Source organism: Pseudophryne corroboree, chromosome 6, assembly GCF_028390025.1.
Source record: "Pseudophryne corroboree isolate aPseCor3 chromosome 6, aPseCor3.hap2, whole genome shotgun sequence".
NCBI lineage: Eukaryota > Metazoa > Chordata > Amphibia > Anura > Myobatrachidae > Pseudophryne > Pseudophryne corroboree.
This window is the reverse complement of record NC_086449.1, coordinates 743620544-743645627: the sequence shown is the minus strand read 5'-3', so window position 1 is coordinate 743645627 and position 25084 is coordinate 743620544. Positions and strand designations below refer to the sequence as shown.

General features: G+C 46.9%; 1 protein-coding gene across 1 annotated transcript in view; it reads left to right on the top strand.

The window, feature by feature from the left end:
• Nucleotides 1-25084, top strand: part of VWF (von Willebrand factor) — a 487638-nt gene that overhangs the window by 93182 nt on the left and 369372 nt on the right. The window contains exon 11 of the mRNA XM_063928500.1: nt 11163-11299. Coding sequence (XP_063784570.1) covers nt 11163-11299 — 137 coding nt within the window. The remainder of the gene's footprint in view (nt 1-11162; nt 11300-25084) is intronic.

The window sequence follows — 25084 nt, the reverse complement described above, 5'->3', positions numbered from 1 at the left end:
TTCCCTTTGCGCTTGCTGTTTTAATAGTCTCCTATCATGTTACAATAGAATAGCCAAAGTGTGAAATTGTGAAATCTAGATCATAAAAAATATGAATGATGCAAACAAAATCTAAAAAAAAAAATGTTGTGAGCTTGTGATAATAGAAACAAATAGACCAAACGATTTAGAGGCACTTTTATAGCAATTTTATCTCAACTGTGTAGCCCAGTGGTTCTTAAACTGTGTGCCGTGGCACGCTATTGTGTTTCAGGGTACTTGCAGGCAGGGCCGTCTTAACAGCAGTGTAGGCCCCTGGGCACAGCGATGCACTGGGCCCCCTACCCATCCTCCAGCGGTAGGGGTGGGGGTGCTATCAGCCGCAGCATTGATGTCCCGTGAGTGGTAGCGGGTGTTCTATCTGCCACTCAGTATGTAGGACCTGGAGCAGTAATTTCTGCTAATTACTCCTTTACTGCACAGATGGTTTAAGATGCGGTGGGAAAAACTGTAGAAGAGGCATTGGGATGAATAAAGGGGCCCTTTTACATAACTTCCAGGGTGGTAAGGGGTGTGTAATACGCAGGGGAGGGGTGGATAGTGGAGTGGACTTAATATTCATCATTTTCGGTGGGAGGGAGGCTTGGTTGACTGCAGATATCTCCAGTTCCTGGAAATAGATTTCTTAGCTTTGAAAGCGATAAAAAAACTAGAGAGTCCCACCTTTCAAGAAGTTCTGGGAACTTGGGGATCAGAGTTCAGGAGCCAGAGCAATCCACCGGCAAAAGTATAAAACTGCAAACCAGATGTGTGGAGCTGGAGCAGGGACCAGTTGCTTGAAGGCTTATATCTCTGGCTCTGGGCATAGTAGAGACAAGCTACCAATGTCCACTGAAAGGGGGGAGTCCCATATTTTGGAGAATATCCTCAAAAAACTCTAAGTTAGACAGAACCAGAGATATCTGGCTGGGAAGAGCAATTAACAGTCTTGGATGGAGACCACTGCTTCGAAGTCAGATATCTCCGTTTCCCCTGGGCCGATTTTAAAAAATCTGGTACCCCTGGAAAGAGGGGACCCTCAGCTATCAGCCTAGGGCCCTTAGACTCCTGGGGCCCTTGGGCAAGAGCCCATTGAGCCCATACGAAAAGACGGCCCTGCTTGCAGGGGTGCCCTGGGTTGGTGGTCCAGGACCAATTCAAATAATTTATGGTCAATGTAATAGGCAAAACCAGTGCCATCTAGTCGGCTCAGACAATACTTGAATTCCCCCCATAGAGGTGATCAGCAGCGTTCGCCTTTTATTGTATAGGATGATGATGATGATTATTATTATTAACCTTTCAACTGCCATCTGGGCCCACAGGCTGCTATTAATGAGTGACCACGACCAATAAAGATCATAAGAAACTATTAAAATAATTGATTAAATTGTTTCTATAGCCATCAATCATCAGTAATCAGAATTAGAGATTAGAGTGTGTTTATTAACATTTGTTATTTTGAAAATTATTGGTTCTACTATAGAAGACTGAGAAATAAATTTTGGTGTTTTGTGGTTGGCCTGACGGAAGGTGTAATGAGTTTTGGGTCACATACAGCAGCAGCTGTAGCCCCTGGGCTGTAGCGCCCACCGTATAGTGCAGGGGGGAACTGCTCAGGACATATAAACATACATGTTATGCTACTGTATATGTAATATATGTGCTGGCTGGTTCCCCCGGGATCGGCTGCGCTCTGTGTGTGGTAAATTCTGCAATATATAATACTACATGCAGTCATACTTACCTACTTTCAGTTTCTCCTCTCCGGGAGAAGCCTGGAGAGGAGACAATGCAGGAGATTTCGGGGGGCGGGGCCGGGCTGGGCTGTGACATCATGAAGCCCCACCACCAGATCGGGAAAATGACGCAATTCGCGGGTTCGCGAGAAGGCGGCAGGGCTAAAATAACGCGATTTGCGTCATTTGAACCCCTTCCCCTCACCACGCCACGAATACGGGAGAGTATGTCTCCATCCTGCCCGCATCACTTGGGTGCGAGCAGGATGCGGGAGACCTGCCTACTCTTCCGGTGGTGCGCGGGGCTACCCCAAAAAACGGGAGCCTCTTGCAGCTTCCGGGAGAGTAGGCAAGTGTATATAGTACCTCACAACTTTCATATGTAAACCATCAAGACATTTTGGGCCATGTCCCTAATGTACCTAGGCCGACTTACCAAGATCACACCTCATTTGGCTGTGGCTAAGAACACATAAGCAGAGCCCTTTAAAAAACAGAGCAAGTTAAACTTAAATTTAAGTAACCCTAAAGGTATGGCCTAAATATGTCTTTCCAATGCACAAAATAAAGACTGGAGTCAGTATAGTGGCGGGAACATTCCCTGTTCTGTTCCTGTAATTTTGTGTAAATATTCACTATATTTTACCATCTCATGTAAGGGGCAACAACTTTTCCACTCGCCTGACCTGGCGGCGCTTATCCTTTTCTAAGGCCAATGAAACAAACAAGGTCAAGACTAGTTTCCATTTAACGTTCCCGTTGAATTATAAACAGTTTGGACGAAATGTAAGAAGCACTTCTGCAATAATAAACTTTGTATGTGTGTATTCAATTTTCCACTATTTCACAGCGAATGTTTCCACTTAAAGTGCCAAATCCGTGTATGGTGTTTTAGCTTTGATGCGTTGTTGAGAATTACACACCTTAAATTAACTTTATTTTTTTAAACACAATTTCGTATTCAGATTATAAGGAAGTCAGGGTATACAAATCCACTGAGGAATTGCTACAATAAGTAAAAAAAAAAAAAAAAAAATAAGAATTTACTTACCGATAATTCTATTTCTCATAGTCCGTAGTGGATGCTGGGGACTCCGAAAGGACCATGGGGAATAGCGGCTCCGCAGGAGACTGGGCACAAAAGTAAAAAGCTTTAGGACTACCTGGTGTGCACTGGCTCCTCCCCCTATGACCCCCCTCCAAGCCTCAGTTAGGATACTGTGCCCGGACGAGCGTACACAATAAGGAAGGATTTTGAATCCCGGGTAAGACTCATACCAGCCACACCAATCACACCGTACAACTTGTGATTTGAACCCAGTTAACAGCATGATAACAGAGGAGCCTCTGAAAAGATGGCTCACAACAACAATAATAACCCGATTTTTGTAACAATAACTATGTACAAGTATTGCAGACAATCCGCACTTGGGATGGGCGCCCAGCATCCACTACGGACTATGAGAAATAGAATTATCGGTAAGTAAATTCTTATTTTCTCTAACGTCCTAGTGGATGCTGGGGACTCCGAAAGGACCATGGGGATTATACCAAAGCTCCCAAACGGGCGGGAGAGTGCGGATGACTCTGCAGCACCGAATGAGAGAACTCCAGGTCCTCCTCAGCCAGGGTATCAAATTTGTAGAATTTTGCAAACGTATTTGCCCCTGACCAAGTAGCTGCTCGGCAAAGTTGTAAAGCCGAGACCCCTCGGGCAGCCGCCCAAGATGAGCCCACTTTCCGTGTGGAATGGGCTTTTACAGATTTTGGCTGTGGCAGGCCTGCCACAGAATGTGCAAGCTGAATTGTACTACAAATCCAACGAACAATCGTCTGCTTAGAAGCAGGGGCACCCAGCTTGTTGGGTGCATACAGGATAAACAGCGAGTCAGATTTTCTGACTCCAGCCGTCCTGGAAACATATATTTTCAGGGCCCTGACTACGTCCAGCAACTTGGAATCCTCCAAGTCCCTAGTAGCCGCAGGCACCACAATAGGCTGGTTTAAGTGAAATGCTGAAACCACCTTAGGGAGAAATTGAGGACGAGTCCTTAATTCTGCCCTGTCCGTATGAAAAATCAGGTAAGGGCTTTTATAGGATAAAGCCGCCAATTCTGAGACACGCCTGGCTGAAGCCAGGGCTAACAGCATTACCACTTTCCATGTGAGATATTTTAAGTCCACAGTGGTGAGTGGTTCAAACCAATGTGATTTTAGGAATCCCAAAACTACATTGAGATCCCAAGGTGCCACTGGAGGCACAAAAGGAGGCTGTATATGCAGTACCCCCTTGACAAACGTCTGAACTTCAGGAACTGAAGCTAGTTCTTTTTGGAAGAATATTGACAGGGCCGAAATTTGAACCTTAATGGACCCTAATTTGAGGCCCATAGACAGTCCTGTTTGCAGGAAATGCAGGAATCGACCCAGTTGAAATTCCTCTGTAGGGGCCTTCCTGGCTTCACACCACGCAACATATTTACGCCAAATACGGTGATAATGTTGCACAGTTACATCCTTCCTGGCTTTGATCAGGGTAGGGATAACTTCATCCGGAATGCCTTTTTCCTTCAGGATCCGGCGTTCAACCGCCATGCCGTCAAACGCAGCCGCGGTAAGTCTTGGAACAGACATGGTCCCTGCTGGAGCAGGTCCTTTCTTAGAGGTAGAGGCCACGGGTCTTCCGTGAGCATCTCTTGAATTTCCGGGTACCAAGTCCTTCTTGGCCAATCCGGAGCCACGAGTATAGTCTTTACACCTCTCCTTCTTATGATTCTCAGTACCTTGGGTATGAGAGGCAGAGGAGGGAACACATATACTGACTGGTACACCCACGGTGTTACCAGAGCGTCCACAGCTATTGCCTGAGGGTCCCTTGACCTGGCGCAATATCTGTCCAGTTTTTTGTTGAGGCGGGACGCCATCATGTCCACCTTTGGTTTTTCCCAACGGTTCACAATCATGTGGAAGACTTCTGGGTGAAGTCCCCACTCCCCCGGGTGAAGATCGTGTCTGCTGAGGAAGTCTGCTTCCCAGTTGTCCACTCCCGGAATGAACACTGCTGACAGTGCTATCACATGATTTTCCGCCCAGCGAAGAATCCTTGCAACTTCCGTCATTGCCCTCCTGCTTCTTGTGCCGCCCTGTCTGTTAACGTGGGCGACTGCCGTGATGTTGTCCGACTGGATCAACACCGGCTGACCCTGAAGCAGAGGCCTTGCCTGACTTAGTTCCAGGATTTATGTGAAGTGACGTTTCCATGCTTGACCACAAGCCCTGGAAATTTTTTCCCTGTGTGACTGCTCCCCAGCCTCTCAGGCTGGCATCCGTGGTCACCAGGACCCAATCCTGAATGCCGAATCTGCGGCCCTCTAGGAGATGAGCACTCTGTAACCACCACAGGAGAGACACCCTTGTCCTTGGAGATAGGGTTATCCGCTGATGCATCTGAAGATGCGATCCGGACCACTTGTCCAGCAGATCCCACTGAAAAGTTCTTGCGTGGAATCTTCCGAATGGAATCGCTTCGTAAGAAGCCACCATCTTTCCCAGGACCCTTGTGCATTGATGCACTGACACTTGTCCTGGTTTTAGGAGGTTCCTGACTAGCTCGGATAACTCCCTGGCCTTCTCCTTCGGGAGAAACACCTTTTTCTGGACTGTGTCCAGAATCATCCCTAGGAACAGTAGACGTGTTGTTGGAATCAGCTGCGATTTTGGAATATTTAGAATCCACCCGTGCTGACGTAGCACTACCTGAGATAGTGCTACTCCGACCTCTAACTGTTCCCTGGACCTTGCCCTTATCAGGAGATCGTCCAAGTAAGGGATAATTAAGACGCCTTTTCTTCGAAGAAGAATCATCATTTCGGCCATTACCTTGGTAAAGACCCGGGGTGCCGTGGACAATCCAAACGGCAGCGTCTGAAACTGATAATGACAGTTTTGTACCACAAACCTGAGGTACCCTTGGTGAGAAGGGTAGATTGGGACATGGAGATAAGCATCTTTGATGTCCAGAGATACCATATAGTCCCCTTCTTCCAGGTTCGCTATCACTGCTCTGAGTGACTCCATCTTGAATTTGAACCTTTTTATGTAAGTGTTCAAGGATTTTAGATTTAAAATTGGTCTCACCGAGCCGTCCGGCTTTGGTACCACAAACAGCGTGGAATAATACCCCTTTCCCTGTTGTAGGAGGGGTACTTTGATTATCACCTGCTGGGAATACAGCTTGTGAATAGCTTCCAATACTGCCTCCCTGTCGGAGGGAGACGTTGGTAGAGCAGACTTCAGGAACCGGCGAGGGGGAGACGTCTCGAATTCCAATTTGTACCCCTGTGATACTACCTGCAGGATCCAGGGGTCCACTTGCGAGTGAGCCCACTGCGCGTTGAAATTTTTGAGACGGGCCCCCACCGTGCCTGAGTCCGCTTGTAAAGCCCCAGCGTCATGCTGAAGACTTGGCAGAAGCGGGGGAGGGCTTCTGCTCCTGGGGAGAGGCTGCCTGGTGCAGTCTTTTTCCCCTTCCTCTGCCCCGGGGCAGAAATGAGTGGCCTTTTGCCCGCTTGCCCTTATGGGGACGAAAGGACTGAGTTTGAAAAGACGGTGTCTTTTTCTGCTGAGAGGTGACCTGGGGTAAAAAGGTGGATTTTCCAGCTGTTGCCGTGGCCACCAGGTCCGATAGACCGACCCCAAATAACTCCTCCCCTTTATACGGCAATACTTCCATATGTCGTTTGGAATCCGCATCACCTGACCACTGTCGTGTCCATAACCCTCTTCTGGCAGAAATGGACATCGCACTTACTCTTGATGCCAGGGTGCAAATATCCCTCTGTGCATCTTGCATATATAGTAATGCATTCTTTAAATGCTCTATAGTCAATAATATACTGTCCCTATCCAGGGTATCAATATTTTCAGTCAGGGAATCCGACCAAGCCACTCCAGCGCTGCACATCCAGGCTGAGGCGATTGCTGGTCGCAGTATAACACCAGTATGTGTGTATATACCTTTTAGGATATTTTCCAGCCTTCTATCAGCTGGTTCCTTGAGGGCGGCCGTATCAGGGGACGGTAACGCCACTTGTTTTGATAAGCGTGTGAGCGCCTTATCTACCCTAGGGGGTGTTTCCCAACGCGCCCTAACCTCTGGCGGGAAAGGGTATAGTGCCAATAATTTATTAGAAATCAGCAGTTTTTTATCGGGGGAAACCCACGCTTTATCACACACCTCATTCAATTCATCTGATTCAGGAAAAACTACGGGTAGTTTTTTCACACCCCACATAATACCCTTTTTTGTGGTACTTGTAGTGTCAGAAATGTTCAACGCCTCCTTCATTGCCGTGATCATGTAACGTGTGGCCCTACTGGACATTACGTTTGTCTCCTCACCGTCGACACTGGAGTCAGTATCCGTGTCTGGGTCTGTGTCGACCATCTGAGGTAACGGGCGCTTTAGAGCCCCTGACGGTGTTTGAGACGCCTGGACAGGCACTAACTGATTTGCCGGCTGTCTCATGTCGTCAACAGTTTTTTGCAAAGTGCTGACATTGTCACGTAATTCCTTAAGTACGACCATCCAGTCAGGTGTCGACTCCCTAGGGGGTGACATCACTAAAACAGGCAATTGCTCCGCTTCCACATCATTTTCCTCCTCATACATGTCGACACAATCGTACCGACACCCAGCACACACACAGGGAATGCTCTGATAGAGGACAGGACCCCACGAGCCCTTTGGGGAGACAGAGGGAGAGTTTGCCAGCACACACCAGAGCGCTATATCTGTATAGGGATAACCTTATATAAGTGTTTCTCCCTTTTATAGCTGCTGTATGTATATTAACTGCCAAATAGTGCCCCCCCTCTCTTGTTTTACCCTGTTTCTGTAGCAGGACTGCAGGGGAGAGTCAGGGAGCCGTCCTTCCAGCGGAGCCGTGAGGGAAAATGGCGCTTGTGTGCTGAGGAGATAGGCTCCGCCCCCTTCACGGCGGCCTTTTCTCACGCTTTTTTTTTTTTAGGAAAACTGGCAGGGGTTAAATGCATCCATATAGCCCAGGAGCTATATGTGATGCATTTCTTTAGCCATATAAGGTTTAAAACGTGTTTTATTGCGTCGCAGGGCGCTCCCCCCCAGCGCCCTGCACCCTCAGTGACCGGAGTGTGAAGTGTGCTGAGAGCAATGGCGCACAGCTGCGGTGCTGTGCGCTACCTTATTTGAAGACAGGAACGTCTTCTGCCGCCGATTTTTCCGGACCTCTTCGCTCTTCTGGCTCTGTAAGGGGGCCGGCGGCGCGGCTCCGGGACCCATCCAGGCTGAACCTGTGATCGTCCCTCTGGAGCTAATGTCCAGTAGCCAAGAAGCCCAATCCACTCTGCACGCAGGTGAGTTCGCTTCTTCTCCCCTTAGTCCCACGATGCAGTGAGCCTGTTGCCAGCAGTACTCACTGAAAATAAAAAAACCTATTTAAACTTTTACTCTAAGCAGCTCAGGAGAGCCACCTAGCATGCACCCTTCTCGTTCGGGCACAAAAATCTAACTGAGGCTTGGAGGAGGGTCATAGGGGGAGGAGCCAGTGCACACCAGGTAGTCCTAAAGCTTTTTACTTTTGTGCCCAGTCTCCTGCGGAGCCGCTATTCCCCATGGTCCTTTCGGAGTCCCCAGCATCCACTAGGACGTTAGAGAAATGGGTAAAGCCGTGTGCTTAAAATGACCAGGTTATTTTCTTAAACCAGCCTATTGTGGTGCCTGCGGCTACTAGGGACTTGGAGGATTCCAAGTTACTGGACGTAGTCAGGGCCCTGAAAATATATGTTTCCAGGACGGCTGGAGTCAGAAAATCTGACTCGCTGTTTATCCTGTATGCACCCAACAAGCTGGGTGCCCCTGCTTCTAAGCAGACGATTGCTCGTTGGATTTGTAGTACAATTCAGCTTGCACATTCTGTGGCAGGCCTGCCACAGCCAAAATCTGTAAAAGCCCATTCCACACGGAAAGTGGGCTCATCTTGGGCGGCTGCCCGAGGGGTCTCGGCTTTACAACTTTGCCGAGCAGCTACTTGGTCAGGGGCAAATACGTTTGCAAAATTCTACAAATTTGATACCCTGGCTGAGGAGGACCTGGAGTTCTCTCATTCGGTGCTGCAGAGTCATCCGCACTCTCCCGCCCGTTTGGGAGCTTTGGTATAATCCCCATGGTCCTTTCGGAGTCCCCAGCATCCACTAAGACGTTAGAGAAAATAAGAATTTACTTACCGATAATTCTATTTCTCATAGTCCGTAGTGGATGCTGGGCGCCCATCCCAAGTGCGGATTGTCTGCAATACTTGTACATAGTTATTGTTACAAAAATCGGGTTATTATTGTTGTGAGCCATCTTTTCAGAGGCTCCTCTGTTATCATGCTGTTAACTGGGTTCAAATCACAAGTTGTACGGTGTGATTGATGTGGCTGGTATATGTCTTACCCGGGATTCAAAATCCTTCCTTATTGTGTACGCACGTCCGGGCACAGTATCCTAACTGAGGCTTGGAGGAGGGTCATAGGGGGAGGAGCCAGTGCACACCAGGTAGTCCTAAAGCTTTTTACTTTTGTGCTCAGTCTGCTGCGGAGCCGCTATTCCCCATGGTCCTTTCGGAGTCCCCAGCATCCACTAGGACGTTAGAGAAATGGGTAAAGCCGTGTGCTTAAAATGACCAGGTTATTTTCTTAACCCTTTCTGTATATCCAACATCCCCGCCATTGTGGTTCCCCATTTTTGTCACTTTGAATAGTAAGGCACTGTAGCACCATGAAGACGGGGTGTTACTCTTTACTGCCCCCCATTCCCCACTATAGACAGCTGCAGCGGGGAAAGAGAGGACAATGCTGCAGCTGTGTGCTGCGATGGAGAGAGAGGAAACTGCAGAAGCAGTGTTCTCTCTCTCCCAGCATAATGTGCGGGGGCATGAGCGATCACATCAGCTGCCCCCGCCGCCCTCTGCTCCTCACCCGACGCCCCCCCTGCTTTGCAGCCACACTGAAACATATATTTTTTTATATTTCCTGATTAGGAGGAGGGGGGTGGCCACACCTCCCTGTATTGGCCACACCCCCTCTGAGTGCCTGGGCCCAGCACAGCTATCGAGGTAGACTAGGGTCAGAGAATCCTTTTGTATTCAGTTTAAATAGCCTCCTGGTCATATTGTCCTTAGTTTTGTGAGTGGGGCCAGAACTTACAGCAGCACAAAGTGTTTCAGCAGATATATGTGCTGATCTAGTGGGAGGCAGTGTCCTGTCCATTGCTGTGACTGTATAATTGAGAATCGGCCTATGGTGGTCACTTCGAGTTGATCGCAGCCAGCAACTTTTAGCTGCTGCTGCGATCAATAGTCCACACCTATGGGGGAGTGTATTTTAGCTTAGCAGGGCTGCGATCGCTTGTTTAAGCAGAACTTGACCAGCCCTATACCTACTTACCCTGTGCGATGATCCCTGCGATGCTGAAGCTGCTTCTGACGTCAGACATCCGCCCTCCGTTGTTCTGGACACGCATGCGTTTTCCAATCCACTCCCCGAAAACGGCCGCCAACGCTGTGGAGACGCCCAGGTCCGCCTTCTACCTGTCAATCTTCTTAGTGGTCCACTCTGCGACCGCTTTGTTCTTTAGACGCGACGTAACCCACATCGCGCACGCGCATTGCGGCCGCCGCGCATGCGCATTCCACACCCATTCGCACCACAGTGATAAACCGCTGCGTGCGAACGGGTCGGAATGACCCCCTATATACTGTAGAATAGTGGTCGCAACAGAAGGTAAATGGACTTTATCGCTGCAATCTGGGGGTTGGGGGAGTGTCTGGACTGAAGGGGAGGGGCCAGTTTTGTATAGTTTTCCTGGGTGGTATTCATGTGACCGCCGGTCAGCTGACCGACAGTCACATGACCTCCTCCACCAGCCCGACGGGTCACTGTCCCGATGGTCGGCATGCCGACCAACAGGGACTATTTCCACTCGTGGGTGTCCACGACACCCATAGAGTGGGAATAGAACCCGTGGCGACCACAGGTCGCCACCGAGCCCGCAGCGTGGCGAGCGCAGCGAGCCCGCAAGGGACTTGCTGCACTCGCCCCTCCCTGCCGGGATCCCGGTGTTGGTATGCTGCCGGGATCCCGGCATCGGTAAGCTGACTGGCGGTCAGGAGACCGCCGGTCAGCCGTACTACACCCGTTTTCCCAATGGAATTTATTTCTAATCAACATGACAAAACCACCTACTGGCAGCATTTCTTTGTTTCTTCCTGTTTCCTGTCTGTATTGATGACAGGATTTTAGATTAGTGATCCTTTATCTGTATTTATTTATTTATTTATTTATTTGTTTTTATTTTGTTTCCTTTTATCAATCCCTCTTGTTTAGGGGAATGCTTCGTCACCGGACAGTCTCACTTCAAGAGTTTTGATAATAAACATTTCACCTTCAGTGGGATCTGCCATTACTTACTGGCCAAAGACATGACGGACAACGTGTTTTCTGTGGCTATAGAGACTGTGCAGGTAACGCACGTGACCATATCCTGTGTTTCTGTCATAGCAGTGGAGAACAAATACTTATTAAATCACATATATGGAAGACAATTGCAGCTTCTGCAGTTGTGGTAATGTCTAAAGCCTAACAAGTCTGACATTTGGAGAACTCAGGATCGTGCCTATGTTAGTACAAGGGTTCTCAAACTCGGTCCTCAGGACCCCAAACAGCTCACGGTTTCCAGGTCCCCCAGCAGGTGTACAGGTGTATTCATTACCCACTGACACATTTTAAAACATCCACATGTGAAGCTAATTATTTCCCTTGTAATTCTGTGAGGAGACCTGGAAAACAAGAACTGTTTGGGGTCCTGAGGGCCGAGTTTGAGAACTTGTGTGTTAGTAGTACATTGCTATATTGTTTATTTTGTCAGATTGAATGCATATATAGTATACACACCAGGCTTGTGGATAGTTCCATTCCATTGTGAATAATTTAACAGTATGCATTAAATAACTTCCAACAAATTATTTCCAAACTTGGTCCCAGATTTATCAAACCTTAGAGAGTGATAAAGTAACAACCCGTCAGTTCCTAATTGTAATTTTTCAAACACGGTCTGTAACAGCCTGGTTGGTTGGTACTTTATCACCGTGTGATGTATCACTATTCAAGGCTTTATAAATATGGACCTTGATTAACTAATATTTCTGGACCAAAAAACAGCAAATTTATGTCAAAGGTCTCCATGTGTGGCACCTGACGTAGCATGTCTGAAGGAGGCTGACCCCAGGGCTCCCTCCTTGCTTTCCTCCCACTTTCAGTTCCATATAGGGTTGGGTGCACGCCAGTGGCAAACGCAGGATTTAGCGAGGGGGGTTTCCGTGGGTGGGTGGGTAGGTGGGTGTGTATGTATATGTGCAGGTATGTGTAATATATATATATATATATATAGATATATATACACAAACAAACAAACAAACATACATACATACGTATGTATGTACGTACGGAGGCAGGACGGCACTCATAGAGACTGGTAAACCATAGAAAATCAGCACAGAACGCTGAAGCTGTTTGTCAACGTTTCAGAGTTAGACTCCTATCACACATTTATATATATATATTCACAAACTCACACATGTAAACACACATACATACATACATACATACATACATACTGTACATAAACAAGCACACACACATACATACATACATACATACATACATTCATATCATACAAAAACACACTTAAACAATGATTTAAAACTTACATACAGAGGGGCGGCAGCGGCAGCGTGAGGACAGAGGGAGCTGCTGTGGCTGAGCATGCGCAGCCAGCAGCTCCCCCGGCACCCGGGACATTCTCTAAGCAGAGAGCTGCATAGCTCTCTGCTCTTGCTACAGCTCCGTCCGCGATCGCGATCGTGGCTTTTGCTTTTGTTGAAATGGAGCTGTGTCTCCATCTCAAAACATTTTTGGGGGTCATCGGGTTTTTTTTTTTTTCCAGGTACTCGGAAACCCCCCCTGCGTGCGCCACTGCACGCCCCATTGGTGGATTGGTACTTGCAGTCATGTGACCACTGACATCAGAAGTGAGGTTCCCTACATAAGTTACAGCATACTATTTGACTATTAGGCTCACAACCAGAAGCGTCACAAAGGGGTTGCTGACTGCACCCAGGTGTCACCCTTCCAAGGGGTGACACCAAAATGCTGACTCCTCTGCAGTGACAGGAGCCGGGTGCTGCAGTGTGACATTATCCTGCAGCACTCAGCTCCTATCTATCAGAAGGAGCCGGCAGTGCTGGAAGAGTCTCTGTGGGCAGCCCGCATGCCCCTGGAGTGATGTGATTGAGGGTTTCCCCTTCAAAAACACGCCCAGGGCCGTCTCTACCATTAGGCAGCTTTAGGCGGCTGCCTACGGGCACCAGCCTCTGCAGGGCGCCACTGAATTCATCTACCATAAAACTCTAGGGTCTATTCATAAAGCAGTGAAAAGAGTGGAGAAGTGATCCAGAGGAGAAGGTGCCCATGGCAACCAATCAGCTCCGTACAACTGAATAGTATGCAAATTATAAATGTTACTTCAATGCTGATTGGTTGCCATGGGCAACGTCTCCACTGGCTCACTTCTCCACACTTTTCACTGCTTCATGAATAGATCCCTCTGTATGCGGCCTCCTCCTTGTACACTGCAGGTCTAATCAGGTGCAGCTATCGCTACCAGGCTGTACACATTATTGTCTCAGCGCTTCCTTTGTGCTGACATGAGTAACAGCATGTCATGTGAAGGCACATAAGAGGCCTATGTAACCATGGCCCCTGAGGGGCGCCCTCATGGCTGCTCCTCATAGCCCAGATGCACCTCATCCAGGCCCCTGGATCCTGGCTCTCCAGCAGCAAGCAGCACCCGGCAGCATCACTGTAATGCTGCTGCTGTCTGTAAAAGAACCATGCCAATTATGATGGAAAACAAGGAAACAACTTTTAGGTAAGTAACCCCTGGGGTTTCTGCGGGACCATAGACAGTGCAGATCTTACAGTCCGATGGGTGGTTTGCACTTTTAAACAGCATATTAGGAAAAAACACAGGCACTGGGGCATAATACAGTACACATGGAGGAAAGGGTCAGTAATGAACTTACAGATGGGGGATGGGACACAAAACGGAGCATACAAATATATATGTGTGTATATATGTATGTATGTATGCACACAATGAAATATTCCAACCAGACCCCATATGATTGCAGATGCAGTATTTATGTATAATACTCAGGGGGGAATTCAATTGTTTGAAAAGTCGGTTGGGTTTCTATTAGATAGGAAAAGACAGACACCCAACTGACTTTTCAAACAATTGAATATCCCCCTCAGACTCAGCAAAAATACGAAATTGGCCTCCATGTCCTATAGAATTCCTAACATGCCAGCTAGCGTGTATACAGGTGCGGATTATTAGATCTACACTAAAAAGGTCTACAGTCAATAGGTCTACCACTAATGGCACACAGTAGAAAAGGTTGAGAGGGTCAAAAAGTTGACAGGGTCAAAAGGACAACATGGAAATGGTTGACACAAAAAAGGTAGACATATTCTATTTAGTTTTTTGGGGTGTTTTGTCACTTTTCTGCCACTATAAGCCCCATTAGTGTACCACGTTCGCTCGCCATGCTTTGGGCAATGTTCCTCACTCTGCTACCACTGCGCTCGGCAAAGGCTACTATTCCCACTCATTGTCCACGTGGATGGTAAAGTGTGAAAAAGTTGAAAAAATAAATAAGAAAACTTGTGTCGACCATTCTCACATCAACCTTTTGAACGGTCGACCTTTTGACCCTGTCGACCTAATGCATGTCTACCATTAGTGGTCGACCTATTGACTGTAGACCTTTTTTAGTGTATACCGAATACCATGTATACAATACATAAGCAGAAAGAATGGACGTCACTCAAGGATTTGAAAGTGAAAGTATATTGTGAACAAAGACACAAAATTTAATTTTGTGACTGTTTACAATATACTTTTTCACTAAAAAAGTCCTTCCGCTTTCTCCCTTCTCTCTCTCTCTCTCTCTCTATAAAATAACATAGTAACATAGTATCTAAGGTTGAAAAAAAGACAATTGTCCATTGAGTTCAACCTATTTGTGATCTCCTATGCAGGATTATTTGGTCTAAAATTTTGACTGATGCCGATGTCAGCCGTTGCGTTTTATCCCTCTTTTTAATAATAATAATAATAATAATAATAATAATAATAATTTTATTTATATAGCGCTCTTTCTCCAACAGGACTCAAGGCGCTTTACAGATATCAAAAACAATGCACATGATACAGAGGATTTGAGTAATACAGCAATAGATAAGCCACACAGACATAAAAGAAAACCTTAAGCACACAGAAAGCATAATGCAGGGTTGGTGTAGGCATTTTGGGTAATAACTTCCAAGGGTTGTGTATTCCACCCTCACAAGGTACCAAGTGCGGCAGCCATCTTGGGCGCTCAGCGTAGGATTACCCAGGGTGGAATAGTCCACCCCTAGAAGAGATGACACAAAATGGGGGTGATTTCAGAGTCCTACAGTTCAGAGTAGGGTTCCATCAAAACCATCAGGCCTATGTATTTTTCATCCCATCCACAAGTGTACCATATGGGGCAGCCATGTTGGGCGCACTTTGAAGGTTACACTGTGGGAGGTGAGCCATACAAGGGCCAAATTCATATATGGGAAAACTGATGCTTATGTAGTAGTATGATGTACCCTGCATGTAGGGCACAATGGCAAGGTGTGCAATCAATGGAGGTAAACATTACAGGAAAAACATATGGTGGGGTGGAAGTGAGGAATGGACTTCCCCCCCACTATAGCAGGTAACTAGTGGCAGAAGTAGGATTGGGATAAAATTATTTTGATAAGATCTTAGTACTGGTGGGTATGAGAATGTGGGGGGCATACTCAGAAGCAATGGGGATGTCCCTGCTGAGCCTGGTCCTGGTGCTGTGCCCCCACAGTTCCCTGTTCATCTTGATGGTTAGGCCCAGGGGCAGACTTGATGTTCTCAGCCAGAGAGGTGGTAAGCCTGATTCTGGTGTTCTCATGTTAGAGGTGAGGAGAGGCCACATAAAGTTCCAGAGTTTTGTGGTTGTAATGCAGTCCTTCTGGTAAATTGTTAGTTTGTTTGCCTTCTGTTTTCCTTCAGTTTAACACAGGTATAACACTGCTGTTGATTTTAGCTGCCACTTGATAACTAGCCACTTCATAAACTAGCCACTGCAGCGTCCTATAGGACTGGCGTCTTGGGCTATACTGAATATTATGCATGCTAATATTTTTATAGTAACTATAGTGCGTGACTATGCACCATAACCCTGGATATCCTTATCCATTAGGAATTTATCTAACCCATTCTTAAAGGTATTGACTGAGTCCGCCATTACAACACCCTCAGGCAGGGAATTCTAAACACGTATTGTCCTTACCGTGAAAAAGCCTTTACGCCGTATTGTGCGGAATCTCCTCTCCTCTAACCTGAGTGAATGTCCATGAGTCCTCTGTGTTGATCTAACCAAAAACAGGTCCTGCGCAAGATCTGTATATTGTCCCCTTATATATTTGTAGTTGTTGATCATGTCCCCTCTTAGTCTCCTCTTTTCCAGTGTAAACATGCCTAGTCTTGCAAGCCTTTCCTTGTATTCCAGCGTTTCCATGCCCTTAATTAGTTTGGTCGCCCGCCTCTGAACCTTTTCTAGCTCCAGGATATCCTTTTTGTAGTATGGTGCCCAGAATTGTACACAGTATTCAAGGTGTGGCCTCACTAGTGATTTATATAACAGGAGTATAACACTCTTGTCCCTTGCATCAATTCCCCATTTTATGCATGCTAATATCTTATTAGCCTTAATTGCTGCAATCCTACTTTGGGTACTGCTGCTTAGTTTGTTATCTATGAGAACACCTAAGTCCTTTTCCAGTACCGAATCCCCTAATTTTACCCCATTCAGTATGTAGGTGTTATTTTTGTTCTTGTTACCATAGTGCATTACCTTACACTTGTCTGTATTGAAGCGCATTCTCCATTTGGCTGCCCATGCTTCTAATTTAAATAAGTCGTTCTGAAGAGACTCAGCATCCTCCTCCGTGTTTATAGCTTTACACAATTTGGTATCATCTGCAAAAATTGACACCATGCTCTCTAGACCTTCTGTTAGGTTGTTAATGAAAATGTTGAACAATAGCTGTCCGAATACCGAGCCTTGTGGCACATCACTTAGCACTTCAGTACAATTTGAAAAAGATCCATTAACCACAACGCGCTGCTCTCTATTATCTAACCAATTTTTGACCCAAGTGCATATTGTGCTTCCTAGCCCTATTTCTTGTAGCTTGTAGATAAGTCGCATGTGTGGTACTGTGTCGAAAGCTTTGGCAAAGTCTAAAAAGATTACATCCACCTCTTTACCCTGATCTAGGTTTGCACTTACTGTTTCATAAAAGCCAAGTAAGTTGGTTTGACAGGATCTGTCCTTCACAAATCCATGTTGATTCCTTTTAGTGACCTTATTGACTTCAAGGAACTTCTAAATACAATCCCTTAGAATACCTTCCAATACTTTCCCCACTATAGATGTAAGACTAACTGGTCTATAATTACCTGGTTCAGTTTAACTTCCCTTTTTGAATATAGGCACTACTTCCGCTATACGCCAGTCTTTGGGAACCATACCTGATATAACTGAATCCTTAAAGATCAAAAATAGCGGTTTTGCAAGTTCAGAGTGAAGCTTCATTAGAACCCTTGGGTGAATTTCATCGGGATCCGGTGACTTATTCATCTTTAAATGTTTTAATCGGTCACAGACTACCTCCTCGCTTAAATAAGTACCTATCAGTGGGATATTCTCATTATTGAGATTGTGTGTTAGTCCCTGAATTGGGTCCTCTCTAGTAAATACTGTTGAAAAAAACTCATGTAGTGTGTCCGCTATGTCATTATCATTTTTGCTTAAGACTCCCAACTTGTCTTTTACAGGGCCTATACTCTCCTTCTTTGCTACTGGTTTTTCAGTTTCTACTTTAGCCGCTCATTTCTTTTTTGCTTATTTTGTTACAATCCTTATAGTGCTGAAATTACTCTGATTTCCCATCAGATTTGTATTTTTTAAATCCTCACCTTTTCTTGCCCATAAGTTTCTTTATCTTTTTGTTAAGCCACATCGGTTTATGATTTTTATTCCTTTTTTTGCTGCTCGTAGGAATAAATTTGAGAGTATTTTTAGCTAGCAGGGATTTTAATACATCCTTTTTTTCCTTGAAACAAACCTTCCCATTCAATATCCCTGAAAAATACCCTCATCATTTCAAAGTTGGCTTTGCTAAAGTTTAGAGTCCTAGTTGAGCCAGTATAGGACTGTTTATGAAAACTGATATTGAATGTGACCATATTGTGGTCACTGTTTCCTATGGGTTCCTCTACTATAATACCTGATACCAGAGCCGGCCCTAACCAATATGATGCCCTAGGCAAGATTTTGGCTGGTGCCCCCTAGCACCACCGCTAGTTCCACCTCTGACCCTGCACCCCTTTCCCAGCACCATCACCCCCCACCCATAGCAGTCCTTTTTTTTTTCTACCCCCTGTAATTTAAATATGAACAATGTGCACATTCCGCGTACAGCCCAAAAATGTATGTGTTTTTGCTGGCAAGGGGCATGGCCGCACAATAGTACCCCCAATTCAAATATGCCTCACAGTAGTGCAACTTTATTCACAATTTATCATACAATAGTGTCCATTATTCACATTACATCACACAGTAGTGCAACTTTATTCACAATTTATGATACAATAGTGTCCCTTATTTACATTACATCACACAGTAGTACCACTTTACCTTATATACATTACTCCTCACATTAATGCCCTTCATTCACATAACATCATACTGATTTGCTCCTTATTCACATTACACCACACCATATTGCTCTTTATTCTCATTACACCACACCATATTAATCCTTATTCACATTACACCACACCATATTGCTCTTTATTCACATTAGACCACACTGTAGTGCCCTTTCTCTGACGTCCTAAGTGGATGCTGGGGACTCCGTCAGGACCATGGGGATTAGCGGCTCCGCAGGAGACAGGGCACAAAACTAAAGCTTTAGGATCAGGTGGTGTGTACTGGCTCCTCCCCCCATGACCCTCCTCCAAGCCTCAGTTAGGTTTTTGTGCCCGTCCGAGCAGGGTGCAATCTAGGTGGCTCTCTTAAGGAGCTGCTTAGAAAAAGTTTTTAGGTTTCTTATTTTCAGTGAGTCCTGCTGGCAACAGGCTCACTGCATCGAGGGACTTAGGGGAGAGAAGTTCAACTCACCTGCGTGCAGGATGGATTGGCTTCTTAGGCTACTGGACACCATTAGCTCCAGAGGGAGTCGGAACACAGGTCTCACCCTGGGGTTCGTCCCGGAGCCGCGCCGCCGACCCCCCTTGCAGATGCTGAAGATTGAAGGTCCAGAAACCGGCGGCAGAAGGCTTTTCAGTCTTCATGAAGGTAGCGCACAGCACTGCAGCTGTGCGCCATTGTTGTCAAACACTTCACACCAACGGTCACGGAGGGTGCAGGGCGTTGCTGGGGGCGCCCTGGGCAGCAATGTATAATACCTTATTCTGGCTAAAAATACATCACATATAGCCCCTGGAGGCTATATGGATGTATTTAACCCCTGCCAGGTCTCAGAAAAACGGGAGAGGAAGCCCGCCGAAAAGGGGGCGGGGCCTATTCTCCTCAGCACACAGCGCCATTTTCCCTCACAGAAAGGCTGGTGGGAAGGCTCCCAGGCTCTCCCCTGCACTGCACTACAGAAACAGGGTTAAAACAGAGAGGGGGGGCACTTATTTGGCGATATGTATATATATATTAAAATGCTATAAGGGAAAAACACTTATATAAAGGTTGTCCCTGTATAATATAGCGTTTTTGGTGTGTGCTGGCAAACTCTCCCTCTGTCTCCCCAAAGGGCTAGTGGGGTCCTGTCCTCTATCAGAGCATTCCCTGTGTGTGTGCTGTGTGTCGGTACTTGTGTGTCGACATGTATGAGGACGATGTTGGTGAGGAGGCGGAGCAATTGCCGGTAATGGTGATGTCACTCTCTAGGGAGTCGACACCGAAATGGATGGCTTATTTAAGGAATTACGTGATAATGTCAACACGCTGCAAGGTCGGTTGACGACATGAGACGGCCGGCAAACCAATTAGTACCTGTCCAGGCGTCTCAAACACCGTCAGGGGCGTTAAAACGTCCTTTTACCTCAGTCGGTCGACACAGACACGGACACTGACTCCAGTGTCGACGGTGAAGAAACAAACGTATTTTCCTTTAGGGCCACACGTTACTTGTTAAGGGCAATGAAGGAGATGTTACATATTTCTGATACTACAAGTACCACAAAAAAGGGTATTATGTGGAGGGTGAAAAAAACTACATGTGGTTTTTCCTGAATCAGATAAATTAAATGAAGTGTGTGATGATGCGTGGGTTTCCCCCGATAGAAAATTATTGGCGGTATACCCTTTCCCGACAGAAGTTATGGCGCGTTGGGAAACACACCTTAGGGTGGATAAGGCGCTCACACGCTTATAAAAACAAGTGGCGTTACCGTCTCCAGATACGGACGCCCTCAAGGAGCCAACTGATAGGAGGTTGGAAAATATCCTAAAAAGTATATACACACATACTGGTGTTATACTGCGACCAGCGATCGCCTCAGCCTGGATGGGCAGCGCTGGGGTGGCTTGGTCGGATTCCCTGACTGGAAATATTGATACCATTGACAGGGACAGTATTTTATTGACTATAGAGCATTTAAAAGATGCATTTCTATATATGCGAAACTCTGGCATCAAGAGTAAGTGCGATGTCCATATCTGCCAGACGATGTTTATGGACACGACAGTGGTCAGGTGATGCAGATTCCAAACGGCACATGGAAGTATTGCCGTATAAAGGGGAGGAGTTATTTGGGGTCGGTCCATCGGACCTGGTGGCCACGGCAACAGCTAGAAAATCCACCTTTTTTACCCCAAGTCACATCTCAGCAGAAAAAGACATAGTCTTTTCAGCCTCAGTCCTTTCGTCCCCATAATATCTGCCCAGGGATAGAGGTAAGGGAAGAAGACTGCAGCAGGCAGCCCATTCCCAGGAACAGAAGCCTTCCACCGCTTCTGCCAAGTCCTCAGCATGACGCTGGGGCCGTACAAACAGGTGCGGTGGGGGGTCGTCTCAAGAGTTTCAGCACGCAGTGGGCTCACTCGCAAGTGGACCCCTGGATCCTACAAGTAGTATCCCAGGGGTACAGATTGGAAATTCGAGACGTCTCCCCCTCGCAGGTTCCTGAAGTTTGCTTTACCAACGTCTACCTCCGACAGGGAGGCAGTATTGGAAACAATTCACAAGCTGTATTCCCAGCAGGTGATAATCAAAGTACCCCTCCTACTACAAGTAAAGGGGTATTATTCCACACTATATTGTGGTACTGAAGCCAGACGGCTCGGTGAGACCTATTCTAAATGGAGTCACTCAGAGCAGTGATAGCGAACCAGGAAGAAGGGGACTATATGGTGTCCCTGGACATCAAGGATGCTTACCTCCATGTCCAAATTTGCCCTTCTCACAAAGGGTACCTCAGGTTCGTGGTACAAAACTGTCACTATCAGTTTCAGACGCTGCCGTTTGGATTGTCCACGGCACCCCGGGTCTTTACCAAGGTAATGGCCGAAATGATGATTCTTCTTCAAAGAAAAGGCGTCTTAATTATCCCTTACTTGGACGATCTCCTGATAAGGGCAAGGTCCAGAGAACAGTTGGAGGTCTGAGTAGCACTATCTCAAGTAGTTCTACGACAGCACGGGTGGATTCTAAATATTCCAAAATCGCAGCTGTCTCCGACGACACGTCTGCTGTCCCTAGGGATGATTCTGGACACAGTCCAGAAAAAGGTGTTTCTCCCGGAGGAGAAAGCCAGGGAGTTATCCGAGCTAGTCAGGAACCTCCAAAAACCAGGAAAAGTGTCAGTGCATCATTGCACAAGGGTCCTGGGAAAAATGGTGGCTTCTTACGAAGCGATTCCATTCGGCAGATTTCACGCAAGAACTTTTCAGTGGGATCTGCTGGACAAATGGTCCGGATCGCATCTTCAGATGCATCAGCGGATAACCCTGTCTCCAAGGACAAGGGTGTCTCTTCTGTGGTGGCTGCAGAGTGCTCATCTACTAAAGTGCCACAGTTATGCATTCAGGACTGGGTCCTGGTGACCACGGATTCCAGCTTGAAAGGCTGGGGAGCAGTCACACAGGGAAAAAATTTCCAGGGAGTGTGATCAAGTCTGGGGACTTCTCTCCGCATAAATATACTGGAGCTAAGAGCAATTTACAATGCTCTAAGCTTAGCAAGACCTCTGCTTCAAGGTCAGCCGGTATTGATCCAGTGGGACAACATCACGGCAGTCGCCCACGTAAACAGACAGGGCGGCACAAGAAGCAGGAGGAAATGGCAGAAACAGCAAGGATTCTTCGCTGGGCGGAAAATCATGTGATAGCACTGTCAGCAGTTTTCATTCCGGGAGTGGACAACTGGGAAGCAGACTTCCTCAGCACGACCTCCACCCGGGAGAGTGGGGACTTCATCGAGAAGTTGTTTCCACATGATTGTGCACCGTTGGGAAAGACCAAAGGTGGACATGATGGCGTCCCGCCTGAACAAAAAACTGGACAGGTATTGCGCCAGGTCAAGAGACCCTCAGGAAATAGCTGTGGACGTTCTGGTAACACCATGGGTGTACCAGTCGGTGTATGTGTTCCCTCCTCTGCTTCTCATACCAAAGGTACTGAGAATTATAAGACGTAGAGGAGTAAGAACTATACTCGTGGCTCCGGATGGGCCAAGAAGACTTGGTACCCGGAACTTCATGAGATGCTCACAGAGGACTCAGGGCCTCTGCCGATAAGAAGGGACTTGCTTCAGCAAGTACCATGTCTGTTCCAAGACTTACCGCGGGTGCGTTTGACGGCATGGCGGTTGAACGCCGGATCCTAAGGGAAAAAAGGCATTCCGGAAGAGGTCATTCCTACCCTGGTCAAAGCCAGGAAGGAGGTGACCGCACAACATTATCACCACATGTGGCGAAAATATGTTGCGTGGTGTGAGGCCAGGAAGGCCCCACGAAGAAATTTCAACTCGGTCGATTCCTGCATTTCCTGCAAACAGGAGTGTCTATGGGCCTCAAATTGGGGTCCATTAAGGTTCAAATTTCGGCCCTGTCGATTTTCTTCCAGAAAGAATTGGCTTCAGTTCCTGAAGTCCAGAAATTTGACAAGGGAGTACTGCATATACAACCCCCTTTTGTGCCTCCAGTGGCACTGTGGGATCTCAACGTAGTCCTGGGATTCCTCAAATCATGTTGGTTTAAACCGCTCAAATCTGTGGATTTGAAATATCTCACATGGAAAGTGACCATGATGTTGGCCCTGGCCTCGGCCAGGCGAGTGTCAGAATTGGCGGCTTTGTCTCACAAAAGCCCATATCTGATTGTCCATTCGGACAGGGCAGAGCTGCGGACTCGTCCCCAGTTTCTCCCTAAGGTGGTGTCAGCGTTTCATCTGAACCAGCTTATTGTGGTACCTGCGGCTACTAGAGACTTGGAGGACTCCAAGTTGCTAGATGTTGTCAGGGCCCTGAAAATATAGATTTCCAGGACGGCTGGAGTCAGGAAAACTGACTTGCTGTTATCCTGTATGCACCCAAAAAAAAACTGGGTGCTCTTGCTTCTAAGCAGACGATTGCTAGTTGAATGTGTAGTACAATTCAGCTTGCACATTCTGTGGCAGGACTGCCACAGCCAAAATATATAAATGCCCATTCCACAAGGAAGGTGGGCTCATCTTGGGCGACTGCCCGAGGGGTCTCGGCTTTACAACTTTGCCGAGCTGCTACTTGGTCAGGGGCACACCCTGGCTGAGGAGGACCTGGAGTTCTCTCACTCGGTGCTGCAGAGTCATCCGCACTCTCCCGCCCGTTTGGGAGCTTTGATATAATCCCCATGGTCCTGACGGAGTCCCCAGCATCCACTTAGGACGTCAGAGAAAATAAGATTTTACTTACCGATAAATCTATTTCTCGTAGTCCGTAGTGGATGCTGGGCGCCCATCCCAAGTGCGGATTGTCTGCAATACTTGTACATAGTTATTGTTACAAAAAAATCGGGTTGTTCTTGTTGTGAGCCGTCTGTTCAGAGGCTCCTACGTTTGTCATACTGTTAACTGGGTTTAGATCACAAGTTATACGGTGTGATTGGTGTGGCTGGTATGAGTCTTACCCGGGATTCAATATCCTTCCTTATTGTGTACGCTCGTCCGGGCACAGTATTCTAACTGAGGCTTGGAGGAGGGTCATGGGGGGAGGAGCCAGTACACACCACCTGATCCTAAAGCTTTAGTTTTGTGCCCTGTCTCCTGCGGAGCCGCTAATCCCCATGGTCCTGACGGAGTCCCCAGCATCCACTACGGACTACGAGAAATAGATTTATCGGTAAGTAAAATCTTATTTTCTATACGTTATGCCACACAGTAGAGCACCTTATACACTTAATGCCACACATTGGTAATGCATTTATACACATATGACACACATTATTAATGTCCTTATAAACATAATGCACCTTACATATCATGACAACCCGAATTAATGCACTTATACACATAATTTCCCTTACACATATGCCGCACATTGTTAATGCCCTTTTACAAATAATGACACACATAATGGCCCTCATTCCGAGTTGTTCGCTCGCAAGCTGCTTTTAGCAGCTTTGCACATGCTAAGCCGCCGCCTACTGGGAGTGAATCTTAGCATAGTAGATTTGCGAACGAAAGATTAGCAGATTTGCGAATAGACAGTTCTTAGCAGTTTCTGAGTAGCTCGAGACTTACTCTGCCACTGCGATCAGTTCAGTCAGTTTCGTTCCTGGTTTGACATTACAAACACACCCAGCGTTCACCCAGACACTCCCCCGTTTCTTCAGACACTCCCGCGTTTTTCCCAGAAACGGCAGCGTTTTTTCGCACACACCCATAAAACGGCCAGTTTCCGCCCAGAAACACCCACTTCCTGTCAATCACATTACGATCACCAGAACGAAGAAAAAACCTTGTAATGCCGTGAGTAAAATACCTAACTTAATAGCAAATTTACTTGGCGCAGTCGCACTGCGGACATTGCGCATGCGCATTAGCGACTAATCGCTCCAT